General features: G+C 38.8%; 1 protein-coding gene across 2 annotated transcripts in view; it reads right to left on the minus strand.

Annotated features, from left to right (window-relative positions):
* STAC (SH3 and cysteine rich domain) overlaps positions 1–22,466 on the minus strand; it is a 598,932-nt gene that overhangs the window by 571,379 nt on the left and 5,087 nt on the right. For both annotated transcript variants that reach the window (XM_069859888.1, XM_069859890.1), the window contains exon 2: positions 2,073–2,349. In XM_069859888.1, coding sequence (XP_069715989.1) covers positions 2,073–2,349 — 277 coding nt within the window. The remainder of the gene's footprint in view (positions 1–2,072; positions 2,350–22,466) is intronic.

Raw genomic sequence — 22,466 nt, forward strand, 5'->3', positions numbered from 1 at the left:
TCTCAGAGGATAGAAAAGAACAGAAAAAGTTCGGAAGGCAGGTGGGGTTAAAGCTGATGTTTTGAAGCTCATAGCTATGCTTCAGGACTTTCCTATCCTAGGCAGAACACAGATTGCCTGGCAAAGGAGAAGGGCATGGGTGTTTATGAACTGGAGTTACTCCCTGCAAAGTTTGCTGCCAGTAATAATCCGTCTTAAGCAGCAGTGTTTTGAAACAGTATTGCTGAGTTGTGTAGATTTATGATGATACTAATCTCCATACAACTTAATGAGAAGCTGCCAGAAATGTGAAGGCATTATATTTGCAGTATACATTTGTGAAACTAAGTTTTGATTGAACATTCATCCACATTATAGAAGGAGACAAGTCCTGGGCCTGCTTCCATACATGAAATTATTTAAACAACTGCCTATCTTCCAGACTTCCTTTCAATCTCTGGACTATGAACTTTACTCCAACTACAATGACCTGTTCTTAAAGTAGAAAAAACTTAGAAGACTGGAAAATAATAAAAAAAACCTGGGATCAAAACTTCTCTGCTTGCCAAAATTCTGTAGAGCTGTGCAGAGAAGATGAAATCAGGTCTTGTGGTTTAATTCTTTAATTTATAGAAGCAGGATTGTCTTGTATCAGACAAAGTTCTACAGACATTTATTCCAAACATGCCTTTTCCAAAGAACACAAGTTCCCCGCACAAATGGGGTACATTGAGTACCCTTAAGTAGAAAAGGAGGTACCATTCTCAGGAAAAGGCTGAGCAATCCTATCAGCATCTTTCAAGAACTTACCATAATGCTGTCTGAAAGGCATTGACATCAATGCCAAGGGACATGAATTTCTTACAGTAAGTTACATAAATTATAGACAATGGTTTGTAGTCAAATACCTGCAGTGCCTCTACATGAAGTTAAATCGGTGTTTTACTCCTTGCCCGGTCTAAAAGCCTGGAAATTGTGTGACTCGCTTTCACACTGGTACACTGCCACTGAATTTATTCCTGATCTACTGTGCTGGGACAACTAGATAAGTAGTAAGACTGTGCATAACAAGCTAGCTGCAATGACGTGTATTTCTGGGACCAAACTTCTGAATAGCAGCTCCTGCAGCTTCCCACAGTGGTGATCATGCATGGCCTACACCTCCAGCCACCTGCCATCACTTCTTTTCTGACCTCTTCTTGCACAGATCCATGGATAATATGCAGTAGGAAGGGTGGCTTTTTAGGCCTTCCACACTGCACTGAAAATTACCTTACTAGCAGGGCTCAGTACGGACTTGCTCTCTGCATACTGAGGAGAGTAATAAATGATTAGCTCCATCCTCTGTGTCTTTCTGTCAATCAGTTTCTGGTAGTAGCTTACATGCCCATGGACAGTTTCAGCGAGAAGACAGGGTGAACTTTCAAAGGTATAAGGTTTGTGTGAGATTTTGTGAGCAGCAAGGATCAGGTATAAGACTCCCAAGAAAGTCTACAGTGTGAATTCAGCCATTATTTTTTCTGTTGAACTGTTCTTATAAAACGTGTGTCTTAGATAGCCAACATGCACACAACAAGTAACTTGGAAGATACTACTTCATGTAGCAGATGCTACTTCTTGCCTAGTTGTCACTTAGGAGAGATGTGAGGCAGCTGGTGGAGGTAGGCATGGTTGCCACAGTGAATGGGACCTGGGAGCACTGCAAGATGTGTGTGCAGAGCCAAGGAGCAAGGGAGTTAGAATTACTGCTCTGCAAAAGGATAAGGATAGTGGATTCAAATTTATAAGATGAATTTGTGCTGTTTCTAGTGTAACACACAACAGAATTTGTGCTTGGTGTTCAGTATAACCTGAACAAGAGAAACATTTGACTCTAGCTGAAACCCTCACCTGTGATTTGTGATGAAAGCAAGCGTCCAAATCTGTCAACAAATATAGAACTTATATTAGCTTGTGAGAGATGTGACATAAGTCCAGATCCTTTTAGCATGAATATTTTCAAGTAGATACCTGGGCTCCCATAAGTTGTGGAGAGGTCAATCTTGCAAGTTTGAGCACAGACAACCACAAAAATTTAAAAAATCATTTCTTACCAACAATCATGTGATTGCAGACATCGCAGAAGGTGGGTTTTTTGAAGATGTGCTCCTGGAAGATGTGAGTCTTGTTGTTTTCTGGCAGCTGCTGGGCTCTGGTGGGGGAGGATGCCTGGCTTTCTGAGCTGGGGAGTTGCCCAGTGCTTGTGCTCACCTCAGGCATCAACTCTACCTGCAGTTTCACATCGCTATTAGTCCTCTGGAAGAAATTGTCTGCACTTTTACTCCGCAAGCTTTTGGTCTTGAAGGAGAGTGATCGTTTCAGTTTCTGCAGCTGCAACAAATAAGCCAGTTTACAATTACTGCCTTTTCTTCATCAACAACAAGGCAAGGCTCCTGGTTTTGGGATGTGCTGTTGACATGTGAACCTGGGAGCCACTAGCAGACCTTGAACCACTTGAACAATAAAAGTTAATCAGCATTTCAGAGAAAAGGAAACAAATCCCAATCAGTAAATAAAATGTTCTACCAAGGCTTACTTATAGACAGTAAACTCGATAGCCTTTACGAATGCTGCTATTGGTCTTTCTGGTACGACAGCAAAGAGGTACTGCAGAGTTGTATGCATTGGACAGTATATCTTTTGTATTCCGGCATGAAAAACTTAGAACATTATCCATGCCTGCATGGTCCTTAAGCAGCCTGTAAAACCATTTCAGGAACAGCTGTTAAATGTCAGTATAAGAGGAGTGAATTCAGTAAAGACATTTGCTATACTTAAGTTTCTTGAATTTGGCAGAAACAGAGATTATATGCAGTATTGAGAAATTCTTATTTTCTTTTATATTTTTAAAGGAAAGAAGGCTAAGGAAGAGCAAAACTATAATTAACTAGACAATTGATAGTTAATGAAATAATTAATTGCTACTAGTTAACACACATCCACATATATTCTTATATATTGTACTATGTATTGATTGCCACACTATTAAGAACACCAATAAGGCATTATTAACTTACATTTTTAACTCGAACTCTTTACCTGTAAACTGTCTTGTGTCAACTCTGACAGTCCACAAATAGAGTCTGAGTAAAAGGAAAGCCAGCTCTGCATACACTTCACGTTTGTTGTCTCTGAAGTGTAATACCTCTGTCTCACCTTTCACTCAACATTATTCCAACCACTGCAAAATCATTTTAATACTGCTGTAATTCTCTGGATGAATGTGATGTAACAACTGAAATTTTCCACGCCAATCAGGGTGTCTGTGGTAACCAGCAGGAATGGTTTCTATTAGAAACTGTTTATGTTAGAAGTAATAATGATCAGGAATCATAATTCACAGTAATATAAAGGGAAGGAATTAATATACTTTTCCAAAAAATCATGGCACTGGTCTGTCATGCTCACTTAGTGGCCTCAGAGTACTTGATATCCCCAGCTTCTGTGCCTGATCTTCCTATTTTCTTAATGATGCTGTTAGAGAGGAGCTGCAAGGTATCCCAGAGGGAAACCTCTCTTCTAGCTTCAGAGAGTGGTAGCTTGTTCTCAGAGAAGGGAGACACCCCAGCTCTTGTCCCTACATTTCATGACAAACTCCCCGAGTCAAATAAACAGACAAAGAGCTGCCATTGCCTCTGCTTAGCAGTGTTTGAGTTTGTTATATGGAAGATAACTGCATTCTGCTCCCTGAGTTGTTTCACAGAATCACAGAATCACTAGGTTGGAAAAGACCCACAGGATCATCGAGGCCAACCATTCCTATCAATCACTAAGCCATACCCCTCAGCACCTCATCCACCAGTCTTTTAAATACCTCCAGGGATGGTGACTCAACCACCTCCCTGGGCAGCCTCTGCCAGTGCCCAATGACCATTTCTGTGAAAAATTTTTTTCTGATGTCAAGCCTGAACCTCCCCTGGCAGAGCTTGAGGCCATTCCCTCTTGTCCTGTCACCTGCAGAGTCAAAGGCCCATTCCACACGCACCACTCTCATCCATGACTCTCTCTGGGTACTGGGGATGAGCCATGGGTCCAAATGAAGGAAATGCTCACCTGTTTACAAGGAACTCTCAGTCTCTGTGGGAATGCTTGAAGAACAATAAAGTAATTAAATGCCAACTATGAAGCAGTTTCTGGTTTCTCAGTCTCTTCCAGCTGAATCCTAAGTCCTGGACTAGCTGAGCCCAAAACTCACTGTACAACAGCATCAACAAAATGTGAGATCCTTTCTCTTCTTCTTGGATGTTAAGTCACTAGCTCCTGAAATCACTGAGGTTGCTCAGTACTGAGATTACTTCATCTTCAGTGACAGTTAGGAACTTGGCAATAATTCACCTCCTTGCTCCTGAAATGCTTCTCACTGAAGTCAGACCTAATTAGTGTAGCAAAACACAGAGAATTACAACACCACAAGGTGACTGAAATGGCATTCATTATTGATTTGCCATCCATTTCTACAATGCCACATGAAGTTAATTAAATTTCAAAATGTTGCTTCTGCCACAGAAAGAAGACTAAGCTGAGCAATACAGTATTTGTATTATCAAGAAAATTTGTTCTGCTAGCCTGAACAATGCATGCAGTATATTTTAAGAAGCCCTGCACTTAGTATGTTTATTCTGTTCTCCACTGCACAGTCATTTGCCAGTCAAAAGATATATCACTAGCCTTTCCTCCTCCAGGCAGAAAACTCAACAGTTTTCTGAAAAGGAGTAGTCCAGCATTTAAGCATGAATGTCCGAACATATGTGTACACATGAACGCATATTCTATGAGTTTCCAACCACAATGTTCAGAGCAGGACACATACAAGAAAGATTTGACCGAGTTACACTCATAGATTTGGCAGCCATCTCTGCACAAGCTAATAGTCCTCTCTGAGATTCCCTGAGGACTGTCCTGTGCTAGTGTGGTTAAATAATTAGCAGATAAGGTAGGCATCCTTGTTGTTACACAAATGCAGATTTCGTACTCATTTGAATTTATGCGAGAAGACACCTATGTGTTTAGCTTGCATTGCATAACTAAAACACCAAGAAAAGGCTGCAGCTATTATATGCCAAATAGGTTATATGTATACAGAAATGCCTGTGCAAAAAAATGCAGAACCTGGGCAATGTTTAGTGCTCTGCACAGCTTATTAAACACTGCTAAAAAGTATCTCTCATATCAGTGTGTTTTACATCCACCTTGCATAAGTGATATTGGACAGGGCAACAGAAGATTGGCATCAGGTTTTAAAATTTGATCAAAATATCCTTTTTCATACTAGGCCCACATCAGAATTTGAAATAGCATACTGGTATGTGATTGTTAACTCAGGGAAAGCTGGCTCAAACAAGTACAAGGGCAGGTTGTTGTATAAATAGTAAAACCATAAAAGCAGAAATAATTATTACGCTGCAGTCAAGTGAGCATCACTTCCCTTACTTGAATACCACCATCCTCTCATTTTGAATTTTGCTATGGCCCAGCCCTATTTTTTTACTGGAAGATTTAAAATGTAATTAAATACAGGTGTGTAATATATGCCTGATTTTGATCTGCCATAAATTGATTTAATGCACTTGTGATGCCACTGGCTCCTAATAGAGTTGCTATAGCTTTCACCTGAAGCAGGAATTAGCTCTATCAATACAGAAGATGATATGCAAATTTTACTATTCATAATTTCTTTCTGCAGAGCTTAAGAGTACAAAATTAAATCTTAGGAAGAAACACTACTGAACTTCGGAAAAATCTGCAGCTGTAGTTGTTCTACACTTGATACTTACTTCAACACCAGTAAAATATCATATATTGGGACCCTAAACCTAGTACAAAAAGGATTTAAGATATATATTTGAGATAAATCTCCTAAGCTTTTCACATTTTCTCCTCTTCAAGGAAGGTTACAAACTGGTGTTCATTTAAATACAAATAAATACTAGAGTTGAATTCCCACAAGCACGAGAGTTTTTCTAGACTCATAGTGGCATTGTGAGACTTCACAACATTGACACTTCAGGAACATTAATGCTTGACTGCTTGACACCAAACCTGGGACGTTCCAGTGCTTTGAAATTAGAGCTCAGGAAAGAAAAATGTCTCTAGTTAAAAGCATTTTATCAGTCATACAGACTCTCAGTGACTGTACAAACTAACCCTGCGGGCAAGGTAGAGATAAGTGCAATAGCTAAACCTCAGAGCTGGATTAACCTTTTTTTTTTTTTTCTTTTTCCAGTATCATCCAGCACAATCTCCATCTTTCTCAGAGTTACTGAATGTTCAGGCTTCAAGGGATCATAAAACTCTGACAAACCACAGCTTATCTGAACCTCCTCTGTTCTTAATTCGCTTAAACTACAACTATTCAGCTGCTATAACCAGAAAACAGGAAGCAGCAAAATGACAGATACTGAAATTCATTCCCAGCGTTAACTAGGTGTCACTGCTTTTGATGTGAGTGAGAATTGCACCTGGTCTTGATAAGACTTTATTTGATTTAATCATTGGAAGCACACAACTCTTTTTTTACAATTTTGGTTTAAGAACTTCTCATGGAACGTGTGAAGACATCAGCGATTTAAGCGGTTTTACAATCCTTAGCTTTGCAAATCCAAAGGATATTTGTCCACCCTGCAAAGAGTAATTTATTTAGTCCTAACTGCTTCCTGATCTCTAGAAGCTCTTTTTCCTTTACTTTTCAGTTTGTCTGCAGTAGCGGTCAGTGTCCCTCAGTAGGAGTGGTTCTGGAGAATCAAACAGGAGTTGCTGAGGTTGCAGCACATACATCATATGCATTTCAGGGGACAGAGCACTCTGAACCAGACCAACCTGTTATGTGCACACCTGTAGCACAAGCAAACCCCAAAGCGATGCAGCCTGCGCTCTATGCACTACAACAAGGACCAAAAAGTGTGGTGAGCAACAACAACTGGGAAACGTGCTTTGAAATCACACTCCCAAATCAAACTAAAATGCTAAGGTAGGTATCCTCCATGGCATCACCATTTCTCTAGCACAACTTCTGCATCACACCTTCTCAGCACTCAAATCTCTGAGAAAGTCTCACTCCTTCCACATCCTACACACAAAAGTTTCCCCTTCCTGAAGCTGCCTTCTTGGTGATCTCAAATGTGATTGGCAGTTACTAAAAGGACAAACGTTACACTGTGTTATGTTACATTATGTTACGTCATGTCAGTTTGCTTGGGCCATCAGCTTTAGTAATCACAGCAACTTTCACGGAGTTTGCCCACATCAGTTTATTTCCCAACATACTTGGTCTTTTTCCTTTCTCAGCCACATCCTTGCCAGCAGCAGAGGGTCCTGTGCAGTGTGGGGCCAACAGGTAGATTATTTTTACATTTCCACTCTGACCTATCTTCCAGGAGAAATGAACGAATGAACTAGGCTCATCAACTGTATTTTGCTGACAGATAAAGTAACTGAATCCTCATTTTCAGACATAAGCTGTCTGCTGTATTGCTACTGTGCTAGTCATTAAAAAAGGACATTGCTTGCTCTTTTCTACCCCTTTCTTTACACTAATGTTAACAGCAACATTAGATGGATTAGAAGTAATACAGAGTATTAGTAGAGTTGGAATGAGCCATCAAGCCAATTTGACTCCTGCAGTTCTTATAAAATGCAGCCACTTTATTCGGTTATGCAGACTGTGTTCAGTTCTAGGCCCCTCACTACAAGAAGGATGTTGAGGCTCTGCAGCGTGTCCAAAGAAGAGCAATGAAGCTGGTGAAGGGGCTGGAGAACAAGTCTTACGAGGAGTAGCTGAGGGACCTGGTGTTGTTTAGCCTTGAGGAGGCTGAGGGGAGACCTTATTGCTCTCTATAACTACCTGAAAGGAGATTGTAGAGAGGAGGGAGCTGGCCTCTTCTCCCAAGTGACAGGGGATAGAACAAGAGGGAACATCTTCAAACTGTGCCAGGGGAGGTTCAGGCTGGACATCAGGAAAAGATTTTTCACAGAAAGGGTCATTGGGCACTGGAACAGGCTGCCCAGAAAGGTGGTTGAGTCACCATCCCTGGAGGTGTTTAAAAGATGGGTAGATGAGGTGCTGAGGGACATAGTTTAGTGGTAGATAAGAATGGTTGCACTTGATGACCTATGAGGTCTTTTCCAACCTAGTGATTCCATGATTCTAAAAATGCTTTGTCAGCAGATTTCAGTCTGCTGTGAGATAGACATCCACCTTCTGTAAGGAATAATTTCTTCTTTTCAGCTTCTCAGAGCAAGTTTCCAAATTATTTGATTCTCACATTCTTACAAAAGAAGGATTTGAATGCATAAGTCCCAGATGATGTTGTGTAGATTCATTAGAGAGCATTTCAGGCACACGGGATATTAGTAAAAGGGGCTCAGACCAAAAGCCTTTCAAATGTGGTAAAACCTAAAAGTCTTGATGGATGACATCTATTTTACTTAGTACTGTGCATTTTCTGGGTCAAGGAGCATTCAATTTGTATTAACAATTCTCCGAACATACTTCAGATATTAAGTAGATTCGTGGAAGGACTGAACCTTATCAGGGTGTAAGCTAGTCTGGTGGCATTGCTGTGCTTCAGCTAGCTATGCTGATTAAGAGCAAACAATGAACTAGCTCAGACAGAAGTGCCTGCTTTTTGTAAGCACAAAGGCTACTGATTTTTTTCTTAAAATTGAGGGACACAGAGGTAAGTGATTTTTGAGCACAGACAAAGGTGGGATTTTTTCCCTGGATTTGATTTGAAAATGCACTGCCTTAGCATTTTAATGAGCAAAAATGAGATTATGACATGCCCAAAGCTAGTATGTAATTTCATAGATAATATGATGAGAAAAGTGCCATGTCTTATAGCATTAACAAGATAAAAGGATATTTTGAACACTTAAGAGGTTGGTATTGTTCATTGGTAAAGCATCTGTGATGAAATCTGTGAGCAAAGCTGATTCCTATTCCACCTTCTTCTTTCTAAATAATAAGTAATACAAATACTCTACTAGTACAAACTGAATTAGCTAAACTGACTTCAATTGTATCTGATTTATAGAATCTGAGAGTCTAGCTCTATCATGTATTCATCTCTGTCCTAGCCAGTTTTCTTGGTAGCTGTATCTTTTTAATCCACTACAAACAAGGAGGGACAGTTTATAACTGCAGAATCTGCTACATATTATATTTATGTATTTTCCCAAAAAGACTGCATAGGTGGCATTAGAACAAATACATATGTTTGCTATTGCTGTAAAAAAAAAAAAAAGAATAAATCAAACTGTTTGCTTTAATACTCCTTTGGACTAGTCAAAGGGGAGACATTTGCCACAGTACGTAACAATAACACTCTTAATGACTTCTTTCTGACCTTCAAATACACTGGTTGGCTCTTGCTGCTCTGATTGTCATTCTCATTCTCAGATTCTCCTCCCTGCCCTATACTGTTTTTGAAATGTACTCACTGATCCTCAATCCTGTTTAGGATGATAAACCTTTTCAGGCAGGACTCTTTCTGTAGTTATGTTTCACATGCAGAGTCTAACTACAATGAAATGTTCTGATCGGCATGCCAGAACGTCACAGCAAAATTCCCTGAAACAGCCTCAGGGTCTGAAAACATGAAAAATGAAAGGATGCTCAGTTGTCACTGCTCCCACAAATGTCACTGTGAATCACACATTCTCAGCCCTCTCCTGATGTACTACATCCTTGACAGCTGTGTGTTTGCATCTCTAATTGACAGACCTCTAAATTTTCAAGAGGTACATTCTGCACATGTAACCAGTGTGTTTGCTCAGCAGCCCTGTTCATTATATACAGTTCTCTGATTTAGTTTAAACCAAGTTGAGAAGCACGCTTAGTTCTCAACAATTGCTCCTGCAGTTGGTTTGAAATTATGCTAAGGTTTGGGGTACATCTTCTTCAAATATAACAAGGAACCAGGGTTAGCAAATACGTGAGACAAATGTGAAACAGAGTGCTGGAAGTTTTAAGTCCTGAAAACATGGAAAAGTCTCCCTTGCACTCCAGATTCCTCTATATATCTTCAAAACTCAGTGTAAGATGTGACAGGACAAAGTAATGCAGTCTGGGGAGTGATAGATTTGAGGAAACACAAGCAATTTAAGTATAACAATTGCCATCAAATCTCAGGGTAAACCTTTTTTGTCTCCAATATGTTCAGAACTATCTATGTAGTCTTAAGGTATAACAAGAGCACATTCTGTGTTAGATAGTCTGCAATTGTGATTTACCCTGAGCTTGTATTACCTTTTCTACCAAATATATTTTCATATTAACTTTGAGAGACTCACAGTCATCTAAGCAGTTTAAAGCAGCTTGTAAAAAGAGGAAACATATGCAAAATAAATATATTGATACCTGTACACATGTCAAATCTAGAAAATTTTAACCTTAATGGTAAACTAAATAACTTACATCCCCCTGACACATTTAACAGTTTTATTTATTTAGCTAAAACTCTGAAATTTTATATCTAACAGCATTTTTGCTGTTTTTGAACAGCCCTATTTTGCTGTATTCCTCTTTTTTCCTTTTAACCACGCTATATTAGGAAGAGTAATTAGATAGAAAAAAGTGCATATTACATTTCTCTCCCTAGTCTCTATTAGTATTTCTTCAAGCTTCCTAACAGGTTTGATTCACATTTAGTTTGAAGAAAATGCTTGCAATACCCCACAATCATGGTTCATTTTCAGCCTGCTTCTAGCAGAGGGGAAAAACAATGAATCTCTAAAATCTGCAGAATTTCAAGCTAACAACTCATAAGATCTTTTAGAGAAGATTTACTGTAGCTTTCTGAAGTTTATCATCCAATTCACAAAAATCACGTTAGCAGTCCCAAAGTAAAAACTTCTCGGTTCATTGCGTTGAGCTCAATGATGGTCAATTCTCTCCTTTTTGAATATGTGCATAAATCAAAAACACATTATGAATCAAACTAAGCAACACTTGAACTATGACCATGGACTGTTGCTTGTTTTATATCAGGTATGGAAAATGTTAGCAAATTTGATCTACCTTCCTTCCTCACCTAGCAAAAGAAAAGCTGCTCCTCTCAGAAACTGAGTGAAATACTACCAACCCTCTATTTATAGCCAGGTTTATATTCTCTGTGCTGCTCAACAGCTGTTCCAATTTGAGTGGCACCAGCTGCACGAGATCTTCTACAATTCAGTTTATGAAAGGTGGCTAGTGGAATAATCAGCTGCAAACCTCTGTGTAGATCCTGTCTCTCTTTTGTGGTCTGGCAATTGAATTGCCTTCAGTCTTACCTCCTGAAGCCAACAGGAAAGCTCACGGAGAAAGCAAGAGGTGGTTAGAAATAGTCTTTCCATATTTTAAAAAATGTCCCTGTACTTTTAGTTTCAAAAGGGGTACGTGTTTACAACATCTTGTTTTGTATTTTGGGTTTCACCTCAGGCATCTGGTTGCTAAGCAGCCAGTCATCTCCATACTTTGTTCCCATTAGGATGAGGCACACGGTGGTTTTCTGTTGCCTCGTGACATAGTATGAATTAGGACTGTGATCTCTGAGGTGTCTTCTGGGAATCCCACATTTTGCTGCTCTGTTTGGATATCTCTTTTCCCTTTCAGCTTCTGAATGGAACATCAATTACCCTCTGGTAGCTCCTGATTTAGTCGTTTACTAATCTTTGCTGCGGTGGAAGCAACACAATGAAGTCTGGAGATTAAAAGACTGGATTACAGAATAATGTAAATCCAGGCAGCCCTGCTGAGGTGAAAGAAACTACTTTCTTTCTACCAGCAAGAAAGAAAGAAAGTTTCTACCTGCTGAGGGTCTTCAAGAATAATAATAGGGCCTGAGTTTTACTTCTTTTCCTTCTCATGAATAATCTGCAGTGAATGTGATTGTGAATGTAAGATTAATGATCCTTGATTGTATCTTGCACCTTTCCATGTATGAAGTATGCATCATATTTTCCACTATTGATTTTACAAGAAATCAAAGCTCAATACACTCCCTTTGGATCTTTTTTTAAAAAAAAAACAAAACCCAAAGCCAGTTTTGTGCTAAAAAGTGCTTGGCTACTTATAGGAATAGTTTCCGCTAATTTATTTTATCCATCTGTTTTTCCTTTTTTTTTTTTAATTAACTGAGTTGGTTTATAATATTTTAAATGGTATAATAGTATGTCTCTTGAAGCAAATATGGAAATACATCTGGCAGGGAGGCTGATACTAACCAAGGGCAAATTAACACCAGCACCAGATCCCACATACCGTATAATCACATTTGTACTGTCTTAAAACAAAAAGGAAGACTAAGATCTGCTGGGAATTGTTACAGTTAATGTTCTGTCAGTGTTTCCACTCCTACTTTTGGGGTTCCAAACTTATGCAGTAAAAATCGCTTTGCAATGAAAACATGTAAGTGCTTGGCTCTACAACAAAATTATTGTCACTGGGCCAGATCCTAAGGTCTTTGCTTACTGCTAACTCAAACTGACTTGAACGAGTACGTTCCCTGAGTAAAGTCTTGTGGTTTTGCTGAGTTACGTTTTTTGGTTTGGTTTTTTTTTTTTTAAGTGAAACCTTTTCCACTGTTTTATGCAGTGTGCTAAAACCAAAGGCTTTCTGCATGCAGCCTGGAAAAACACCTGGCCATATTTGGCATCCTGTTATCTGACTGACTTTATTCAATCCTTCTCAATTTCCTCCTCTTTTTTTAAGCCACCTCTGAAAATATAGATAGATCCATGAGGACACATATGCTTCTTGGTTCTACTGTTTGTCCTAGACACTCACAGAATCACAGAATGGTAGGGGTTGGAAGGGACCTCTGGAGATCATCTAGTCTAACACCCTGCTAAAGCAGGTTCACCTACAGGAGTGCATCCAGCTGGGTTTTAAATTTCTCTGGAGAAGATGACTCCACAGCTTCTCTGGGCAGCCTGTTTGGGTGCTTTGTCATCCTCACAGTAAAAAACTTTTCTTCATGTTCAGGTGGAGCTTCCTGTGTTCTAGATAGCTCCTTGTCCTGTTGTTGACCCCCACTGGTAAAAGCCTAGCTCCATCATCCTGACACCTGCCCTTTAGCTATTTATAAGCATTGATAAGATCTCTGCCTGGTCTTCTCAGGGCTAAACAGACCCAGGTCTCTCAGCCTTTACTCATCAGAGAGATGGTTGAGTTCCCTAATTGTCTTTGTGGCCCTCCACTGGATTTTCTCCAGTAGATCCTGTCTTTCTTGAACTGGGGAGACCAGAACTGGACACAATACTCCAGATGTGGCCTCACTATGGCAGACTAGAGAGGGAGGAAAACTTCCCTGGCCCTGCTGGCCACTCCCCTATTGCAATCTGGTAACAAATTTTCTGCCTTACATCTTCTTTTTATCCCTCTCAAAAGCTGACATTGCCCTATCCTGTCAATGCTGCTTCTTGCCAGTCATTCTGAAGGTCAGGGCATGGAGCCACCCTGGCATTGCCTGTTCTGACACCACAAGTCCAACAGGACCCATATGGTCCTGGTGCAGAGTCACATCGCTGCCCTGGACCCACTCTGTCCTGAAGCCATGGGTCTGGGGGAACTACTAAGAGCACAGGTTGAGCAAAACTAGTTAAATCTTCTGGGCTTCTCCGTGCTTCTCTTAGGTGCTCCTTGAGTTTCATTCAACTTGTGTTTCCATTTCTAAAGTACTACAGCATCTACCAGATATAGAACAAATGCTGTGTCAATTAAAATACTTTCCTACCTTAACAACATATTCCTTGTTGTTCATTCTACATCCAGTTACCTTACTGTCTTCCATAGTAGAGATCTGTTTATTTCCAAATCCAGACCAGATCTGGCACATATTTCATTAAAGTTCTTCTCAAAATGAGATTTATGCCATGCTTTTATCCCTTGCAACAATTCTACTTCAGTTGTTTCCTAATTTTCAAAACTTACTTCCAAATCACTTTGGGGAAAATTACACCTGTAGTAAAAGTTTGCAAGGAACCTGTTACTAGTACAGAAAGTTTCCATTTCAGTGTGCCTTTTGTTTTCCTGTTATTACATGTTAGTCATGCCCAGAAAAAAATGCATTTGGTGTCCTACAAAAAGAATAGATCAAATCTCTACATGAAGAAACAGTTTAACTTGATGATGATATTGTCATATATATGGCATACAGTCACTTGGCACTTTATGGAGATGTTTGAAGTCCTAAACACTGTTTCAAGAAGTGGCAATATATATATATATATGGAGATGTTAATTCATAGAATAGAATCATACAATAGTTTGAGTTAGAAGGGACCTTAAAGATCATCTAGTTCCAATCCCCCTGCAATGGGCAGGGACAACCCTCACTAGATCAGGCTGCCCTGCCGGGCAAGAGCAGTTATGTGTGAGATCTATTATATATCTATGACTTCTTTTGCCTCAGGCTAATTACTGTCTATTATATCTTTTCCTAAACCTCCAAGATGCTGAACATCTTTAGCCAGCTATTGTTTCAAGATCAACACTGCAAAACAAAAGCATTCTATTTTTATCTTCACCAGCTGCACAACCTCCATCCTTAAATCACCTCTATCAAAGTTTCAAGATCAAAATGACCATCTGAACTGCAAAAAATAAGGTTTTATACTGAGCAAAAAGATAATTACATACAGAACACCACAAACAGAAAAGTAGAGAATTTGATACTATAACTCTTGCTGAAGAACTGACCTTTTTTTAAGTCCTCAGTATCCTCTAAAGTTAAATGGTTGCTAATGAAATCTTGCACACAAGCAACTAAGAATAAAAAAAAAAAGAGAGAGAAAAAGCTTGTAACAGTCATGGAGTTGTGCTCACCTAATAAATGAAGCACATCCAAACTTCATGTTTTTGCTCTTGAGAGAAAAGTGCTGTCAGTATTGACATAAGATAGCAACAGATTTCATATGAGTTACTTATTTGATAGAGAAGTGAGGATCTTGAACCAGTAAAACTGAAGCCCTGCCTGACAAAAATGGTATAATTGACTTCATCAGGGACAGCGTATTGCATGGGGCTGCATGAAGGATTCAAGCAGGCAGGATAGCAGGGGAATAGAAGAAGAAAGAGGAAAGGGAAGTCAACCTAGGACAGAGAGAGATTTAAAGAATATGAATCCTGTATAAGAGGGTGAATTTCCATGAAATGCCTTACTTTGTCTAGTATAGTCTACTGTTAGAGTAGGTATAATTCTTGATACCAATGGAGTAGCGCTGACAGAAAAAGTATAACATAGTACTGCAGAAATCAGCACTACTGACCACTGGTGAACTGGAGAACAAGAACAGTGCTAACTTCTGAGACTTGTATCCATTTTCTCGTGTCATTTGTGGGGGTATTTATATGCTGTAGTGGCTACGAGTACAAATGTACTAGAGGCATAATAAGTCATAGAAAGGTATTTTTTTCTGGAACTCAATAGCTGGTAGTAAAGACCAATGACGTTACCTCTATTGTTACCTCAGGAATATTGTATTTATTGCAGTCTGTTCCCTACAGTGCTAGGAAAAAAATAGGCTGGCTTCCTCATCTTGTTTTAAAAAAGTCTGATTTCTTTTGACCAGATTGAGTAGCTACATCTTTTGGTTAGCATTTATTCATAGCTGACTTCTCCTCAGAGGCAAATCAGGCTGCTATGATTTTCGTTTTGAGGCTGGACTGTAATTTTTTTTAAACAATTGTGAAATGCTTTTAATTTATCTACATTCTAGCAGGATACAAGTAGGTCTGTTGGCATTAATTTTAGCTTTGATAATCTCTGAGGAGTCATTTTTCCAGAATGTATTTCTTGGATACCAAGACTGCTAAAACCCCAGTGCTGTCAGAGCACAGAACTGTAGCCCAGAGGAGTCTGTGGGAACCTAAGCTGCTGGGGTGGCAGAAACTCAAAGGCTGTGTAGTTCAACTACACTGGCAGTGTAGTTGAAAAGGGATCTCCTAAGTTGCATTAGTCTTCAATTACATACACAGAAAGGAGGAGATTAAGAAGACAGGGAAGTCTAAGGAGAGGGCTTAATTTCTTCTGCATAAGCAATGTTTTCTGTTACCTTATTGCCTAGGTTTTAAATTTATGTATAGTTTCCTGCATATAAATATAAAGAAAGCATGAGACTACATCAAAAGATAGTCATCCATAGGCAAGGAATAGACCATGTAATACCAGACAACATAAGGAAACAAAAATGTAACTTAAGGCATTTCTTTGTGTATAAAATAAGCACGGCTTTAGTATAGGTGAAACGGGAAGTGCAAACTATAGGGTTTGGTTTTTTCCAAGAGTACTTGTGGCATAAGTGCTAGCATCTACACAGTGTTTATAAAAGGTCTTTCCCCCTAAGAGAAGAACCACAATCCATTTTCTTAACAGGAATCTTTAAACTTGGCTAAACTTGGAAACCTGGAAGTTTTTCCTGTAAAGACAGACCTTGCCTTGACTCATTGTATCGAGGACCCTGGACCTGGATTAGCGTTTGGGTGAGAATAGGAACAGAGAGAAAAGTAAGAGAGAAACATTAAGAGGCAGAAAGCAAGTGGGTGAGCTAGTAAAAAAGTTTACTGTTTGCCTAGATCTTTAATGGCCAGGAGGATAAAGTCCATTTTTCATTACGACTAACTACAGGAGATAGATCTAACTGCTGTGAACCTGCCAAAGGCTCCTGTGTGCACATACTTCACAAAACTGGTATATGATTCATCTTGTGGCTACAGTTTAATAGCAACACTTCACATTTTGAAGCCTGGATAGGCTCACATTTTTTCTCTCTTTTTGTCATAGGTGCATAGCTTCCTATTATAGAGCTGGCTGGAAAACAGCAGTTCCACTTAGCAAAAATTTTCAAAGTTTCAGTGATTTTGTTTCACGTTGACACAAAAAACAACTGCAGCCTTTTAAAATGTCTTTGAGAGAGCTGTGGGCAGAAGAGGGGAAAGTCAGACAGACTAACCTGCTATGGGAACAGACAACTGACCAGTTTTTGTAGGCAAGGTTCAAGACCTCACTCTGACAGATTCAAAGTGGTGTTTGCCCTACCTAAATTCGAGCTTTTAACTCAGCTGTAGCTGCCTACTATGGTCAACTGAAAAAGGTTTCCCCTCAGAGTGCCTCATTTAGAGCACATAAGGCAGGTTTTTCTTCTAAATCACCTTTGATAAAACAATTTCAGGCTGTGTTCCACTTACAACATGGGGAGACTGAACTACTAACTTAACTGTCTGAAGTTGGTCTCTGATTATAGGTGGGGCTGTACAATTTAACCTAGGATGCATTTTTCTGCTCGTTTGACTTGAAGTTTCATCTGCAGTCAGGGAAAGCTTCCTGACAAAAGTTTACACAGCCAGGAAAACTGAATGTAGAAAGCAAAATCAAAGTGTTGACCAAAAAAAAAAATTTTAAAAGGCACTTAAGCAATTGACAAGCATATATTTCACTGGAATGTTTGTTAACAGAAACATTTGGCAAATCATTACAAACCACTTTATGTTTATTTGCAAACAATTCCTTAATTAGGTAATTTGAACTAAAAGAGGATCTGTGAATGTAAGGGAGAAATTACCTGTACACACTTATCAATAATATAAATAAATTCACTAAGACTTACAACAAAACCAATATATAAAGGCCCTTTGAAATGGTTGTTAGTGGTTAATAACTTAACTGTAGGTGCAGTTTAAAAATACCTATGGACCTGAACATCTTAACAACTGGACCCTCAATTTAACTGTATAGAAGTCAATGGCACCCTGCTGAGTTTACTGTGTTGAAGATTGCCTGGTGTATTTTGTTTTCTTGTGAAGGCAGAGGTGCTGAATACAAGGCCATTCTTCACCCCATGTATGCACAAAGGCAAGTGAAGGTGGGTCAAATTTTCCTGCCCCCTCAGTTCAATCCCAAGACATTTTGCTTTTGAGAATCACTACCATAGCACTAAATTGGTAGGAACAATGCTGGCAAGTCAATAATTACTAGTACACCTATATATGTTGACTGAGGAATTAACTTGTATGATCATGCCAGAAATCTACCCTTGAACAATAAAAGGAGATGCTTCCTTTTTGATATGCATAAGTAGTTTTTGTGAAAAACAAATGAAGTTAAATATTGGGGTAATGGTGATGCAAGTTGGTCTCTAAGATCATATTCAACAGTACTAGCTATAACAACCTGCCAGGTTTACTTTGCTGTCTCACCTGAACTGTCTCTCCATGGCCTACATTTCTTTGTCTTCCTTTGATGAAGGAGTTAAAAAAAAATTCTAAATGTTGATCTTAATAGCTTTGTGAATACCAGTTTATAGTGGTTTGCTCCCCTCTGAATTAAACCTAATCATCACTTACTATAGGTCAGTTCCATTTTGCTTTTCTATTCAGAACAGTAGACTGCTAAAATCATCTTTATTAATAAAGCAGTGCATGTGCAGCATTTTAATAAAGCTTTTATATGGCACTCAGAAATGGATCATATTATGTCTACAGAGAAGTACTCAAGTTGTCACTGTTACTTGCCTAAAGGACTCTGCCTGCAATTCCATATTAATCTTGCAGACTCCTGCGGTGAGGAAACACCTCTCTCTCACAATTATTAAAGTTATGATATTTTTAAGTTTCGCAACGGCAGCATCAAAAGTATAACACTTCCATTTGTCAGTGCTTAGCAAACTACTCTAATTAAAAGAAAACTTTTATGAAGACCCATCATGTTTATACAGACATGAAAATAATTTTTAAAATAAATAAGAATATATGAAAGCCGTTTGTCATATTTAACTGCTGATGTCAAAGACACAAGAAGCCTGCTTTTCAGACATTCATTGTAAATACACTTTGCAGGATTCCTGAGCTGTGTTCCCGGACAAGCAGCGTATATGGTCTGCTGAATCAAGGGAGTTTCCTCGAGCAGAGGCATATGTCAAAGGAAAACAAGGTGAAGTTATTTCACACATAGATTTCTCATTTTCACAGCTGGTTCTCTTTGCTAATGAACATTCAAAGTACACTTATGCTTCAGCTAGAGTGCAGACAATCACTTGCCTGGAAAACGCAGTGCTTATTTAACATTGAATAACCATTTGCCTATGCAACTGGACGTTGTGCAGGACTGAGTACCCTATTAAGAACATTCAACTCATGCTCATATTGTAGAGATTGATCCTCTGCCTGACAAACATGAGGGAAAATTTATCGAATATGTAACTTCTTCCTACCAGGAATATATAGCAACAGCTCAGGTGGGCAACAGGAGAAGTACTTGTCATACAAGGAAAGATGATTTTCTATCAGTTGATTATGATTTACTTCTACTTGAATTAAATAAAGCATAAGGGAGATAATGAACCTCTAAATCAAGTTTTGGATTTCAAGAGGATAGTCTTTGATGTGCTATGTTCCCTTGAAGAAATTCCAAGCCTTTGGCTCTCTCAGCTTCCTAGGGATATATTTTAGGCCACATCAGAATTTGGACTAAGACACAGAAGGATCCAAGCTAGGGCCTGTCTAAAGGTATAAAGGCCTTCTCAGTGGTCTGGAAAGCAGCACAGCTAGGTCAGGAGATCACTGCATCTGCTAACGATGGATGGCTCTCAATAAGCACTGAGTGCTGATGAATGCAGCTGATCATGGTTTGAGGAACAGCCTTGGTCTCTGCTAGCCTAGAAGTATCAGTTTTGAAACATGCTTCATTGATAAAGACAACCGATCAGACATAGTCAGATGCCTGGATGTGCTCTGATGTGTAAGATGCATAGGATTTCTTAAAAGCAAATATGTTAATACTATCTGGAATATGAAATGAAAATAAATAAAAAGATTCTGTGAATGTCTTTCCTTGGCAAACAGCAAGAAAACAGTTACCTCAAAAAGAAATTTGGAATAAGCTAAAAGTCCACTAAAAATTGTGGGGAAGGGAACAAGAGAAAGAAGAAGAGACAAACACCTGGTGTGCAAATAAAATTGAAGTTTTGCTGTAGAGATCCTTAAGTCTAAGCATGTTAATTGTCAAGAAAAGCTGAGTGAGTCCTTGCAAAATGTATTTAAGGAAATGTCAGTTGATTGATTCAGGCTATGCACAGCAAAATAAGAAATAGGCTGAGGTACAGTAAAGATGGGATAAAAGGCTCAGAACTTACCATACACTTCATCTTACTTTCTTCCCGGAACAATAATCCTGAGGCAAGTTAATACGAATAATAGGAAAGAGGAGGCAGAAATGAATGGTATGCCATTAAAAAAGCAGTTCAGTGTGCCTGCTGAGGTGAAAGGGAGAAAAGGAAGAAAAGGAACCAGTTAATCTCCACTACAAAATTTTGCTTTGGAAGTCTAAGAACAAGTTTTCGTAGCAAGCTTTATCAAGAGTGAAATGATATAAAGTAAAATGGAAATCTGTTTTAAGAAGCAGGAAAAGTGACCACAGTGATTACAGATTTGTAGAACAGACTGCAATATTGCTTGACAAAAATGAAAAAAAAAAGGCTGTGTTGGAAAAGACAAACAATTTTCTAGAGAAAGAAAAGGTTTTAGGTCAAAGATAGATACCACCTATTTGGATGTCATTGCAATTATTGAGCATGCTACCAAAAAGGAATCTATTTGCTAAGATTGAAAAGAAATTAAGCAGTGAAAAAAATTTGAAGGAAGTTCAATGGGAGGTGGTTAGTGTTGAAAGGAGAGGTAGTAGGTTGAAGGAAAGTTGTTGTTGGAGTTCTTCAACAAATGTCATTTGCCTAATCTTAGGGTCGGTCTTGGTCTCTCTATTTTTATTACCAAATTTGATGCAAAGATTAGGCATCTCATAAGATGAGATTTCCTCTGACATGAGGTTGGAGGAATTGTTAAAACGGAGTAGACCAGGGTCTTGAGGAATTTCGTCATGGAAATGTGATGAAGTTCAGCCGTGGAAATGCAAGCATGAGTACCTGAGTCCTGATCCAAACCAGTCTGGATTAGGACAGACAAATCTATGCTGGATCCATTGGCAATTACGGAGAAATACAATGGCAGCCTCCAGTAGACCAAGGGGTGAGTAGGAGGCACAAATATCAGAAGTACTGTTAGTAGGCAAGTTAGTGAAGCATTAGTGATATTGTAAAGGGTCTCATGTACAATACCATGCACAAATTCTGTCACCCTTTTTCAAGAAAGGAAAACTGAAACAGAATTGAAACAGGTGCATGGATCTAATACTAGAATTAAAAGAAGAATGGAGAGTTTATCTTATGTCAGCCTATCTTGTTTAGTCTAGAAAATAAAGGGCCAGGAAGAGATATAAAAGTCTATCATTACGTGATTTAAACCTACATAAAGAGTTGAGAAAAGATGTTTAACCTAAAGCAATATTATCAAAATTACAATGTCACACAAACTGGCCAGAAATAAACTTACACCGGAATTAGAAGGGGGTGAGGGGCAGAGGGCATTGTTTAGCCATTAGAGCATCCAGGTGTTGGGAAAGCCTTTTAACAGTAGTGGTAAAACACGAATTCAACAGAATCACTTTGTGAAAAAGAGTCCAACATAAGAGACTGAGACACTAGGACTGGACTGTCTTCCAGCCCTGAAAACAACGTGTTTTATTTCAGTGGAAATTTACACTTTTTAGTAAACCCATTTTTTTTACCACTGCAGATCTCAGTCAAATCATCTTTTTTTTTTGTCAAAAGGTAACAGACATTTTCTTAATTTTGGCAACATAAAGTGTGGATAGAAGAAAAGGAACTGATCACTTTTACGTTTTGCCTTAGACATCTTAATAAGCCTAGAAACAGATGTGACATATATCAAAGTGAAAACAATACTAGAGCGCTTTAATCAGAGAAAGTGTAGGAAAGAGCGAGAAGTCAAAATAAATGTAAACACAAGAACAAGTCTGCTCAAGAAATTATTGACAGGGTAGAGTACTACTTCTGTGCTCTTAATGAAATCTTCCTGCACTTAATTTGTTTTAACATCAAAACATACAAAAGTACATAAACTCATATCTTTCCTTTAGTCTTACCTTCACAGTATGGACTCACCATTTTATGCAGAGGCATGGGAGTAAGATTAAGAAGAACTAGGGTTTTTTTCCCCTTTTCAGGGGATTGTTTTAAGCTGTGTGGTATTCCTTTGAAGACTGCAATAGTAGTTTACATACTGGATGTTTATCACTGGTGTGGAGGGTGAAACACTAACTGTACACCATACTCCCTGCCCTTTTAAAATATTAATTGATGAGTAACCATCTATGAAGCCTCATAAAGTATTAACTCTTTAAGCGTGCAAGAACCCTACTTAATAGCATATCACAAATCCTATGATTTAAATCCCACAAAATGCTATTAAAATCCAAAGAGTTTCAAGCTGTTTACGTTAGTTCAGTGTGTGAGTTTGAAAACTCACATAAGCAATACTGCTCCATTGGAACAGCAGGACAGGAGAAAAAAAGCTCAATGATTTTGATCAACATGGGAATATACATAAATGAAGTCTA

This window comes from Phaenicophaeus curvirostris, chromosome 6 (assembly GCF_032191515.1).
Source record: "Phaenicophaeus curvirostris isolate KB17595 chromosome 6, BPBGC_Pcur_1.0, whole genome shotgun sequence".
Classification (NCBI taxonomy): Eukaryota; Metazoa; Chordata; class Aves; order Cuculiformes; family Cuculidae; genus Phaenicophaeus; species Phaenicophaeus curvirostris.